Source organism: Spermophilus citellus (genome assembly GCF_964194105.1).
Source record: "Spermophilus citellus genome assembly, chromosome: 8".
Classification (NCBI taxonomy): domain Eukaryota; kingdom Metazoa; phylum Chordata; class Mammalia; order Rodentia; family Sciuridae; genus Spermophilus; species Spermophilus citellus.
In genome coordinates, this window is record NC_138189.1 from 1,537,198 (window position 1) to 1,551,345 (window position 14,148).

At 40.7% G+C, this 14,148-nt stretch overlaps 1 protein-coding gene across 1 annotated transcript in view; it reads right to left on the reverse strand.

Annotated features, from left to right (window-relative positions):
• The window catches only part of LOC308654584 (HAUS augmin-like complex subunit 3), a 194,827-nt gene that overhangs the window by 108,337 nt on the left and 72,342 nt on the right, over nucleotides 1-14,148 (reverse strand). Inside the window, exon 7 of the mRNA XM_081304195.1 lies at nucleotides 7,254-7,366. Within this exon, the coding sequence (XP_081160321.1) occupies nucleotides 7,254-7,366 (113 nt within the window). The remainder of the gene's footprint in view (nucleotides 1-7,253; nucleotides 7,367-14,148) is intronic.

Sequence of the window (14,148 nt, forward strand, 5' to 3'; positions counted from 1 at the left end):
AGCTGGTCCCTGTAAGCTCCTGCAACTGGCAAACCAAGCCCTATAAGGGCAAATTCCTATTGTGGGAAGAAATGCCAATAGTTGAAAAAGAGACACCAATAAGAAGATTTGAAATAAGCTATGAAAATTTAAGAAAATGATAGAAGCTATAAAAAAAATCAGAACTAGAAACACTGAAATTGGATGACTTAAGAAAAATTATGCAAATGAATGACAGAACCCAGGAAAGAAAAATAAAACGAAAAACGCTTCAAGAATAAAAACTAAACTGGCAAGGCACAAAGGCAATTAAGATAATAGATAAATTCCTTTAAAAAATAAAATGAAAAAGAGGAAATTTTAAAGAATAAAAGAAATTAAGAGACTGGGGTTGTGGCTCAGTGGCAGAGTGCTTACCTCCCATGTGTGGGGCACTGGGTTCAATCCTCAGCACTACATATAAATAAACAAATAAAAGTATTATGTCCATGTATGACTAAAAAATTTTAAAAATTAAAAAAGAAAGAAATGAATTCTAGATAAGTAGTGATAAATAAATATGACAAAGTGACAAATATGAGAGCTAGACAAGAAGATTCAACATACGGAATAGGGATTCAAAAAACAAATTAATACTGCATAAACTTTGTAATTCAAGTAACTTTAAGCAACACACTAAAGAATATATATTCAGGACAGTATGGTAAGGGCACAGGATAGACTTAGAGACTAGTGCAGCAGAATTGAGAATCCAGAAATAAATCTAAAGAGGTATTAAGAATGAAGATGGGGGGCTGAGGTTGTGGCTCAGTGGTGGTGCACTTGCCTAGCATGTGTGAGGCACTGGGTTCAATTCTCAGCACCACATAAAATAAATAAATAAATAAATAAATAAATGTCCATCAACAACTAATAAAAATATTAAAAAAGAAAAGAATGAAGATGGGCTCTGTAAAGGATTAAATTGTGGCCCTCAAAATATATGTCTACCTGGGACCTTAGAATGTGATCTTATTTGCAATAGAGTTCTTTGCATGTAATTATGGTAAGAATCTTGAGAGGAGACTACCTTGGATTGTGTAAAAGCTGAATCCAATGATGGGCATCCTTACAAGAAAGGGACAAGGAGAAGCCACAAAGACACACACAGAGTGACAAGCCTAGAAGATGAATGCAGAGAGTGAAGTGATGTACTACAGATCAGGCACACCCACGCTTGCCAATCACCACCAGAAGCTTAGAGAGTCATGGAATAGATTCTCCTTCAGAGATTCTAAAAAGAACCAGCCCTTGCCAGGCAAGGTGACCACACCTGTAATCCCAGTGGCTCCAGAGGATGAGGCAGGAAGATCACAAGTTCCAGGCCATCCTCAGCAACTTAGTGAGACCCTGTCTTAAAAAAAAAAAAAAGTGACCATCCCTGACAACATCTTGATTTCAGGCACCTGGCCTTGGAGCTGTGAGAGAACACTTGTTTAAAAGACCCCGTTAGTAGTAATGTGTTACTGCATCCCTAGGAAACTAATACAGACCCTCCACTTCAACTGTAGCAAAAATTAACTCAAAGTGGATCATAGACTTAAGTGTAAGAGCTGGAACTACAAAGCTCTCAGGAAAATAAAAACATTAAGAATTAATATTTGAGACGGTAGACTAAACAACTGTTACTTAGATCTGATATAAAAAACACAAGTGACACAAGAAAACGGATACATTGGACATCTTTACAATAAGAACCGTGCTTCAAAGAACACCATCAAGAAAGTGAAAAAACAGCTCACAGGTTGGGAGAAAATATTTGCAAATCATGTAACTTCAAGGGGCTTGTATCAGAATGTATAAGTAATTCCTTATAACTAAGCAATACAAAGACAACCCAAATTAAAAATGGGCAAAATATTTGAATAGACATCTCTATAAAGAATACATACAAATGACTAATAAGCACATGAAGAGATGTCCAACAGCACTGGCCATCACAGAAATATAAACCAAAACTACAGGAAATAGCACTTCACACCCATGGGGATGAAAAAATGTAAAAGATAATAACAAGTACTGAGAAACTAATGTGACTCCATTTTTAAAAATAAATAACAGCAGCTTCTACCTCAAGGCCTGTCCTAAGGAAGGGGGCATGACCCTTGTCCTTGGAAAAACCCACAGAGCATGCCTAAGCATATACCCACCCTGCTGAGTTGTTTGTCAGTAAATAACAGGAGAGGTCTGTGGCACCAGGTGTCCCTGACTCAGTCAGACTAGGTGAGGACCCATAGCAACCCCCTAGCAACCTCCAATCAGCATGAGACAGGGAAAATACCTGAGATGTCAGATGACCCCCCAATAGTTTATGGTGGTTGATAACATGTTGGGAAACCATGTAGTTTAGCACGTACACCCCTCATGGCCTAAACCAATCAGTTCAAAGGAATCCCCCTATTGTACTATCCAATCACCCCTACCCAACTTGTTCCCACCATTGAATGTGCTAATCAATGCTAAGAGTTGTTGTTTGATTTTCCCGCGGTATGGAATGATTTGCTGTGTGATGTTGTGACGCATAGAGTATCCCCCCAAAACCTATAAAATCTCACTGAACAAAGGACAGGGACTCACTCCCTGGGACCGCTGTGTCAGGAACGGTTGTGAGTCCAGGCTCGAGCTTACAATAAAGACTCTTGTGTGATTGCATTGGATTCAGCTCCTGGAGGTCTATTGGGGTCCCACGAATCTGGCATAACAGTACTGGCAAGGATGTGGAGAATTTAGAACTCTGTAACCTGCTGGTAGGATTATAAAGTGGTGTGACCATCTGGGGCACCAGACTGGGAGTTTTCAAAAAGTTACGTATACACTCACCATATGACCCAGCAAGTCTACTTCTAGATGAATATCAAAGAAAATTGAAAATACATGTCCACACAAAAACCTGCATTCTAATATTCATCCAGCATTAATCATAATAGCCCCAAAATGGAAACAATCCAACTGTTCATCAACTGATGAATGGATAAATTAAAAATGTGAATGTTATTCAGCCATAAAAATAAGTGAAGCACTGACACGTGGATTAACCTTAAAAACATTTTTGCCAAAAAAATGTGGCATATATACACAATGGAATATTACTCAGCACTAAAAAATAATAAGATCATGGTATTTGCAGGGAAATGGATGGCATTAAAGCAGATTATGCTAAGTGAAGCTAGCCAATCCCAAAAAAACAAATGCAGAATGTCTTCTCTGATATAATCGGGGTAACTCAAAACGGGGAAGAGAGGAAGAGCATAGGAAGAAGATTACCTCTACATAGGGAAGAGGGGTGGGAGGGAAAGGGAGGGAGAAAGGGAATTGCATGGATGGTGGAAGGAGACCCTCACTGTTATACAAAATACATGTATGAAGATGTGAGGGAAAAAAAATAGTGTTACCCTAGATTAGGTAGAGAGAAGCGATGGCGGGGGGAGGTGTTGGGGAAATAGGAAGGATAGTAGAATGAAACAGACATTATTATTACTGTGTGTATATATGTGACTGCATGACCAATGTGATTCTGTAACCTGTATACTCAGAAAAATTAGATATTATATCCCATCTGATTCAAATGTATGATATGTCAAGGTCATTGTACTGTCATGTGTAACTAATTAAAACAAATTTTTAAAAAATTTGCTAGCCAGGGATGGTGGCATGTACCTAAAATACCAGCTACTTGGGAGGCTGAGTCAGAAGAATCAACTGAGCCTAGGAGTTGGAGTCCAGCCTTGGTAATACAGCAGAGATTTCATGTCAAAACAATGACAATAACTTTACTAAGTGAAAGAAGCCAGTTACAAAAGGCCACAAACTGAACGACTGCAGTCATATAAAACACTTATAATATGTAGATCCACAAAGAACAAAAATCAGATCCGTGATTGCCAGAGTCAAAAGAAGGGAGTGATTGCTAGTGAATGGGTATAGGGTTTCTTTAGGAGGTGATGAAAACGTTCTGAAATTATATAGTGGTAATTGCCACTATATAATATAGTGTGATTGCCCTCAAACCACTGAATCGTACACTTTAGAATAGTGGGTTTTGTGGTGTTGAATTATATCTCAAGAAAGCTGCTTTAAAAAAAAGTTAAACCAAAAAGCTATTTTAAAAGGGTTTTTTTAAAGGTGCGTATATACTTTAGAAAACTGACCAATAACAACCAATATCAAAACAGTCCAGTAAAACAACAAGATTTTAAAGAAAACAAACAAAAATCTAAACAGATAGGACAAGTCACTAATTAGGAAAAAAATCAGTTTTTCATCACATTTCCAGAAAAATATGCAAAAATATGCAAAATATTAAAAAATCATCATATTTAGAAAGAAATAAGGTGACAAGGAAAGAAGATGCAAACCATTTGCATCCAGCCAAACTTGAACCTCCAAGTATGAAGGAGTCTTTAGGATACTCAAAGGGGTCAATGAGTTTAAGTAAAAACCTTGTCATCTTGAATTTGATTTATTCATATTAGTATGAATTCATGATATATTTTATACTTAGAATCCCAACCTATAAAAAGAGAACAATCTAATAGTAATGAACATAGCCATGACAAAATTCTGGACTTCCAAGCCATCTCCACTGAAGTTACAATGCTCCTTGAAGAGACTGTAAACCCAAATCTTGGGCAGGAAATGCACAGAAAAAACCCAGAACATCCTTGCCATCCAATAAATCAAGAAAAATGCCCCTAGCCATGAGGTTTGTGTCTCAAAGAGTCACTTTCTAACTCATCAAGGATTGTATGCAACAGAACAAAACACATCACACATGTTCAAATAAATGCTGGTTAAGCATGCGGGGAAAAAAGGGAATTCTCACACACTGTTGGTGGGAATGTAAACTGGTACAGCCATTATGGAGAACAGGGTGGAGGTTCCTCAGAAAACTAAAAACAGACCTACCATCTGATTTAGATATCCTGCTTTTGGGTGCATATCTAGAGAAAATTATATCTAGAGGAAATTATACCAGCATACCAAAGACACTTGCACATCCGTGTTCACTGCAACACTATTCACAATGACTAACACATCAATGTAGGTGCCCATCAACAGATGAAGAGATAAAGAAAAGGTAGTATATATACACAACAGAATATTATTCAGCTATGAAAAATAATGGTATCCTATCCTTTGCCACATAATAGATTGAAATGAAGGACACTATGTTAAGTGAAGTAAATCAGATACAAAAAAAGCAAGCATGGTATGTCCTCTCTCATATGTAGATGCTAAAAAAAATGTTGATCTTAATGTAGAACAGGAATAGATAACTACTAAAGGCTGAAAGGATGGGAAGGAGGATGGACAGAGGAAGGGTAGAAAGCAGATACCAAAACGCAGGAAGGAAGAAATAATAACTTCCAGGTTTCTACAGCACAGTAGGGTAACTACAATTCACAGTACCATACTTTATGAAGAGCTAGTACAGGGGAGCTTGAAGACTCCAAAGGCAATGTAATAATGAGATGGAAACCTTAATTACCCTAATTCAATTAGTATATATTGTATATGTGTATTGAAATACCACTATAGTTCAAAATATGTACAATTGTAACATGTTACTAAAAATTTAAGAAAATGTTAAAGTAGATAGAAATTATAACTAGTCTGATTTGATCATATTTTATACCCCTATCACATTATAATATGGCACTCCATAAATATGTACAATTAAAATGATAATTAATATAAAAAGCAAACAAAAGTATATGTAACAAGCAATTAAAAAATCTATATGCTAACCATGATACAATTAAAAAGCCTTAAGTATCACTTTTTACTGATTCTATGGACCAATTCACCATTTTGAAGGTAAACAAAGGGAAAGAGTAAGTTTTTATCCTGGCTTTTCCATATGAAATATACTTAGGGTAACCAAATAGATGATAAGGAAGATTTCTCCTTACAGAAGTTATCCACTTGGATCTCACCAAGTTGCAATTAAGGAACCTAGACAATGATAACCAATAGTTCCTGATATCACCATAAAAGAAAAACAAGCGAGTATGAGTAGTTACAGGGTGTTTCAGTCAGCTTTATCTCACTGTGACCAAAATACCCAAGGAGAACCACGTAGAGGGGGGAAGGTTTATTGGGGCTCATGGTCTCAGAGGTCTCAGCCCACAGACGGCCAACTCCACTGCTCTGGGCCCAGGTGAGGCATCACTTCATGGGAAGGAAAGCTGCTCAGCTCATGGTGGGTTAGGAAGCAGAGAGGAAGGAGGAGGCCACAGGGAAGATGCATCTCCCAGGACCAACCCCAGTGCCCACCCCTCCATCCACACCCCACCTTCCTAACTGTAGTTAGCACCCAGTCAGCCCATTCTCACTGCATGGCTGATTAGTTACAGCTCTCACAGTCTAGTTGCATCAGCTCTGAACATTCCTGCATTAACAGGAGCCTTGGGGGACACCTCACGTCCAAACCATAACACAGGGCAAGTGTGCAAGTTCAAACACTGTTGGACAGCCTGTATATAAACAGATCACTGACATCCAGAGTGGGTCATGGCATCACTTTAAACTTGGAATCTCCACATTTGAGTCTTACAACTGAAAAAAATATTAAGAGATGAATTATACATGTTTGTGGTTTGGTATAAAATATCAGGAAGAGTATAGGGTGTCAAGAAGGAAAAAGACTGTGAGTTGATGACTGTTGAAACAGTGTGATAGGTACTCATGTGCATGTTAGAAGTTTTCTACAATAAAAAGTTTTTTCCCATATTTTAGTATGAATATTTCCAAACACGTGGACAATTTGAAAAAAAAAGTGCAGTGTACACTCATGTATCCACCAGCTAGATTCTACAATGACTATTTTTGCATCTGTTTTATCACTTACTTATGTACCTAGTTTAGGAAGGTTATAAAACAATCTACTATTCTAAATGTGTCCTACACTGTTTTGATGTTACTTACTCTGAATCGTAGTTTAATTCTTAGAAAGTTATAAGCCATTTGTGGTAACAATGCCCATTAATATGATGCTGCATGTTAACTCTGCCTATTTTAAATTACCAAAGGAATGTGCACTGGTAAAAATTCAAGTAGAACCTACATACATGACAGGAAAGTGCGTCCTCATGCTTAGGCAGGTGAAGTGGCACATCTCCGTCTGTGTGAATGTGCCTTGTGCTGTATGGCATGGTGGGCTCCACCACCGTCCCACCCTGGGGAAAGCCATTGTTGGACGTCGATTTTTAGAGACTACCAGAACCATAACTTACCATGCTTCCAACTGCCATCATCACCAATAAACTGCAGCACTATTCTAACAAAGTCCTTAGCGTTGAAACAAATAACAGGGCATTTACATCTCAGGGTTTGGAACAGCACGTTTCTAGAAGATATAAAGAATTCACTGATTTAGGCATTAATTCTAAACTTTTGATATTGGGAAAATATTGTTATTACTTTACCAATAGCTATCATTTATAGTGCAGATACACACTGATTAGCTAAAGAATCTTGTGAGGTAAACATCTGCATTTGCTGGGCGTGGTGGTGTGTCCCTATAATCCCAGCACCCAGGAGTCTGAGGCAGGACTGCAAGTTCAAAGGCAGCCTCAGCAATTCAGTGAGGCCCGAAGCAACTTAGCAAAACCCTGTCTCAAAATAAAAAAAATAAAAATAAAAAGGTCTTGGATGCAGCTCAGTGCACTTAGGTTCAATCCCTGGTACAGAAGAAAAACAAAAAACATTTGCATTTTACAAATGGAGAAACTGAGACACAGAGACTAAGCAAGTGCCCAAGACCTTATACCAAGGAAGAGCCCCCAGTATCCAGGCCTACAGAGTAACTCCTGAATTATTACATAGACCATACCCTTCTTACCAGCCCCAAGGTGACTCCCTGGCCTGCTCTGCCCTCCCAGAGCCCTCTCCTCACATCCCACCATTCTGTCATCACCAAGAGTGCCCATTCCTCTGGGTCACTGTACTTGCTGGTTCCTAACTGCAGTTCTCTTCCCACAGCTTTTGCAACCTGTTCCAGAGCTGTGTTCAGGAGGAAGCAGGTCCTCTCTCTGTTCCTCCTGTGCTCCTGTCCACATGCAGTCCCCTTATCTCATGAGCTCCTTGAATATAGGATTCATAATAGTTACATTTATTGATTACCTACCATATGCCAGATACCACATTATAATACACAAGCTTGACGTGATGAAACTTCAAAATGATCCTATCAGGGAGACACTCTATCCACTTTACAGGTGAGGAAACTTAAGCTCAGAGAAGTTATAATTGAGAAGTGGCAACACTTGGATCTAAGACCAGACTCCAAACTCCAAGACACCAAACCATAAATCCCCTGTCATAGTAAAGGCTTATGAATACACTAACGAGGTGCTTTGTATAGGACTAAGAAAGAAACAAACTAGGACACAATGAGCTCCACAACTAAGTGAGTGTGCAGTTAGGCTTTGCTGGTCTTGATCTGCAGGCAGTTTCAGGCTTTGCGTATTGTGTGATTTCACCTTGGTTTCCTTGAACAGGGAGGCCAGTAGCAAGGACTCTGGTTTTGGCTTGGATGGACCAGGGAGGGTAAACTGTGGGGGACAGAGGGGAAGGAAGGAGTGGAAAAATACAAGGAGAAGAAAGGGCACTTGGAGCCCCTGCCTCTGTAAATCTCTTCATTCTGAAATGCAGAGGACCTCGAATTGGTGATCTAACTGCCACACTGACTTCCCATTAGGGAGACACCCAGGCTGAATGATGTCTGTTTTGAAGAGACAATAATAAAAGTGTGTCCCATAAGATACAATGGCTAAGGCAGAAAGTATTTTATGAGTCAGTTGCTTAAGTCAATTATGTCACATTTGCAAAATAAAAAAAGAGGTAGAGGGTGGGGAGATAGCTCAGTGTGCCATAAAAATAAAAAATAAAAATAGGAAATCTAGATTTGGGTCTAAAAAGGAGAAAATTCCAAGATTGAAAATTTCCTCATCTATAAAGCAGATTTAATAAGACCTAACAAATAGTGATAGTGTAAAGGTGAAAGATCATGAGTAAAAAGACCTTGTATAGGTATTTAATGTTATTAAATATGCTTTTGGCAAAAAGTAATTTATATGGATTAATTAAAAATGATTTATTTAAAATAATTTTGAGGGGCTGGGGATGTGGCTCAAGCGGTAGCGCGCTCGCCTGGCATGCGTGCAGCCCGGGTTCAATCCTCAGCACCACATACAAACAAAGATGTTGTGTCTGCCGAGAACTAAAATAAAATAAATAAATTCTCTCTCTCTCTCTCTCTCTCTTTCTCTCTCCCCCCCTCCTCTCTCTTTAAAAAAAATAAAATAATTTTGAATCCCAAAGATATTATATAGAATTGGAATTATTACTTCCAATTTTATGGTAATTGAGGCAATATTCCTAATTATTCTGGAACTTATAAAAATGAAGCCTCAACACTCACTTATTTAATAAATAAATATTAGGCACCTGTTCTGTGGCACTGTTCTTAGCTGTGGGTATATAAAAGTACACCAAACCAAAAATTCCTGCTTTCAGAGAATTTAGGAGTGGATATATAGTAAACTAAATAAATGTGATATGCATAATGATGTGGGGTATTCCAGGGAAACATAAAAGGGATGTGCATGGTGCTCAGTGAGGTACTGTTTATCAAGGTAGTCAGTGAAGACATGAGGATAGAGTGAACCAAAAGCCTAATTGATGAAGGAAATATTTTTACAGGAAATTTTAGTTATTGAGTGTGGAAAAAGTGATAGAGTTAGAAATAATTTGGACGTAAATAATGAAGCCTTAAAAACCAAACTTCAGTTTATAGTAAATACAGGGAAAGAAAAAGTTAAAGAATCCCACAATGAATGGCTTGTGGTTGTGGCTCAGTGGTAGAGAGCTCGCTTGAGGCACTGGGTTTGATCCTCAGCACCACATAAAAACAAAATATAAAGATACTGTGTCCACCTACAACTAAAAAATAAATATTAAAAAAAAAAGAATCCCATAATGAAATAAACAGATAAATTCAGGACATGAGACCTTCTACAAGAGTCTAGCCACATCTTCAAGGTAGAGTCAACAGGATTTGATAAGAACTTGGATAGGATTCACGGAAACAACAGAAGTCAAAGATAACAACAAGATGGATTCTACAAGATGGATTAAATTAGGAGATGAGAAAAGACATGATCACCAGGTCTTGTTGGGAATTTCCAGCGAAAGTGAGGTGCTCCAGAATCTAGTGGAGGGATTTTCATCGGCGGCGGGGGCTCGGTCGTGGGCGATTTCTCCGCACCGAGGGTCGCACGGCTTGTTCGGTGGATTGCCCCGCGGCCAGAGTCTGCGGCGCGCGTTGGGAAGCGGAGAGGTGGCGGCGAGGAGGTGCAGCGCTGCGGATTCTGTGGGCTTCTGCCAGCGGTGGAATGGCTGCGCTCAGTGCTTAGTTCTGGGTTTGAGACGGAGGAGGGAAGCGGTCCAGTTCGGTTCCCCACACCGGTCAGTCCACGGAGGAGGCCAGCGGCCGCCATCTTGCAGAGCTGACGTAATCATCCCTGTTTTCTACTGATCTCAGCTCATTCAGCTACGGAACAGGTGATTTCAGGCTGTTATTTGCCTGCGTCTCGCAGACAGATAGCTCAGGCTCAGGGCTAGAGAACCCGCGGAGACGGCTTCTTGGAGCTCGCCCCTAGCAGAGCATGCTCCGAGCTCTGAGCAGCCGGGTTCTGGCTCCCAGAACTGTTTTGGCCCAGGGCTGGGGGAACCCGCGGAGTCTGCTTCTTGGAGCCCACTCCCAGCAGAGCGTGCACCGAGCTCAGGGCGGCCGGGTTCTGGCTCCCGGAGCTGCTTTGGCCCTGGGCTGGGGATCCTGCAGAAACTGCTTCTCGGTCCAGGTCCTGCTGGGTGCTGTGGGGGCCAGAGGGGCAGAATGGAACTGCCGCCTGCACCCAGAACAGGCCAAGCGACCCACCGGCGTGGTATCACGTCACCCCAACTGCAGCTGGGGCCGAAGAGAGCAGCTGCCCACGCCTGGATCACGTCCAGCGACCTGATGGCGTGGTAGTCAAGTCACCCCATTTGGAGTAGGGGCCAAGCAGAGACGCCGCCCGAGCCGGCAAGGTAGGCAGACCTGCGACCCACCGGTGGGACAGGCCCGGTGGCCTGCCAGCGTGGTGGACACGTCGCACCGATTGGAGTGGGGGCTGAGCGGGGCCACTGCCTGTGCCCGGAAAAGGCCAAGCGACCCACCAGCGTGGCAGTCAAGTCACCCCATTTGGAGTGGGGGCCGAGCAGAGCCGCCGCCGCCGGAGCTCGCAAGGTAGGCAGACTGGCGGCCCACAGGCGGAACGGGCCCAGCGGCCAGCCGGCGAGACAGACATGTCACACTGGTCGGAGTGGAGGTGGAGCAGAGCTGCCGCCCGTGTCCGGAAAAGGCCCAGCGACCCGCCGGAGTGGCAGTCAGGTAGCCCCATTTGGAGTGGGGGCCGAGCAGAGCTGCCACCCGCGCCCGTAAGGTAGGCAGACCTGCGACCCACCGGCGGAACAGGCCCAGAGGCCTGCCAGCGTGGTAGACACGTCACACCAATTGGAGTAGGGGCCGAGCAGAGCCGCCGCCCGCATCGGATCAGGCCCAACGACCCGTGGGCGTGGTAGTCACGTCACCACAATTGGTGTGGGGCCACAGCAGAGCCGCCACCCACGCCCACAGGGTGGGCAGACCTGCAACCGACTGGCAGAGCAGGCCTAGCGGCCCGCCAGCGTAGTAGACAGATCACCCCAATTGGAGGAGGAGCACAGCCACTACCCGCTCTGCAAGGGAGATTTCCCAACTATACAAGACCAGAATAAATAAATAGGGGGAAAATTTCAAAAACACAACAGTTTTACCAAGCAGAAAGAAACGCGAGCAGTATGAAAAGACAAGGCAAGAAAGGACCACAAGCAATGCAGGTCAACTCAACTCTAGAAGAGGTAATAGCTGCAACAGATAGAATGTCAGATAAAGAATTCAGGATACATGCTTCAGATGATCTGAAGTCTCAAGGAAGACATGAGACAGCAAAATCAGACAATGAAAGATCACTTTGACAAGGAATTACATAAACAAATCCAAGAAGCAAAGGATCAATTAAACAGGGAGATAGAGGTAATAAAAAACAAACAAATAGAAATCCTAGAAATGCAGGAAGCAATAAACCAACTTAAAAACTCAATTGAGAATACTACCAGCAGAGTAGAACACTTAGAAGATAGAACATCAGACAATGAAAACAAAGTATTTCAACTTGAAAAGAACATAGACAGCTCAGCAAGACAGTTAAGAAACCATGAGCAGAACATCCAAGAAATATGGGATAACATAAAGAGACCAAACTTAAGAGTCATTGGGATACAGGAAGGCATGGAGGTCCATACCAAAGGAATAAACAATCTATTCAATGAAATAATACGAGAAAACTTCCCAGACTTGAAGAATGAGACAGAATCCCAAATCCTAGAAGCCTACAGGACGCCGAATGTGCAAAATCACAAGAGATCCACACCAAGACACATTATAATGAAGATGACCAACATACAGAATAAGGAGAGAATTTTAAAAGCTACAAGAGAAAGGAAGCAGATTACATTTAGGGGTAAACCAATCAGGATAACAGCTGATCTTTCAACACAGACTCTGAAAGCTAGAAGATCCTGGAATAACATATTTCAAACACTGAAAGAAAATGGGTTCCAGCCAAGAATCGTGTATCTGGCGAAATTAAGCTTCAGGATAGAAGATGAAATTAAAACCTTCCATGATAAACAAAAGTTAAAAGAATTTGCAGCTAGAAAACCATCTCTTCAAAAAATCCTTGGCAAAACATTACAGGAAGAGGAAATGGAAAATAACAATGAAAACCAACAGTGGGAGGTATGACAATAAAGGGGGGGAAAATAATCAAAGAAGAAAGCAAATCAGGTTTAGTAACATTAATAAACAAATATGGCTGGAAGAACAAACCATATTTCAATAATAACCCTAAATGTTAATGGCTTAAACTCACCAATTAAGAGACACAGGCTAGTTGAATGGATCACAAAACAAGACCCAACAATATGCTGCCTACAGGAGACGCATTTGATAGGAAAAGATATACATAGACTGAAGGTGAAAGGTTGGGAAAAATCATATCACTCATATGGACTGCAGAAACAAGCAGGAGTGTCCATACTCATATCAAATAAAATAGATTTCAAGCCAAAGTTAATCAAAAGGGATAAAGAAGGACACTACATACTGCTCAAGGGAACCATACACCAACAAGACATAACAATCATAAATATATATGCCTCAAACAATGGAGCAGCTATGTTCATCAAGCAAACTCTTCTCAAGTTCAAGAGTCTAATAGACCACCATACAATAATCATGGGAGACATCAACACACCTCTCTCACCACTGGACAGATCTTCCAAACAAAAGTTGAATAAGGAAACTATAGAACTCAATAACACAATTACCAACCTAGACTTAATTGACATATATAGAATATACCACCCAACATCAAGCAGTTACACTTTTTTCTCAGCAGCACATGGATCCTTCTCAAAAATAGATCATATATTATGTCACAGGGCAACTCTTAGACAATATAAAGGAGTAGAGATAATACCATGCATCTTATCTGATCATAATGGAATGAAACTGAAAATCAACGATAAAAGAAGGAAGGAAAAATCATGCATCACTTGGAGAATGAACAATAGGTTACTGAATGATCAATGGGTTTTAGAAGACATCAAGGAGGAAATTAAAAAATTCTTAGAGTTAAATGAAAACTCAGACACAACATATCGGAATCTATGGGACACGTTGAAAGCAGTTCTAAGAGGAAAATTAATTGCTTGGAGTTCATTCCTTAAAAAAAGAAAAAACCAACAAATAAATGATCTCATACTTCATCTCAAAATCCTAGAAAAAGAAGAGCAAAACAATAGCAAAAGTAGTAGAGGGCAAGAAATAATTAAAATCAGAGCTGAAATTAATGAAATCGAAACAAAAGAAACAATTGAAAAAATTGACAAAACTAAAAGTTGGTTCTTTGAAAAAATAAATAAAATAGACAGATCCTTAGCCATGCTAATGAAGAGAAGAAGAGAGAGAACTCAAATTACTAG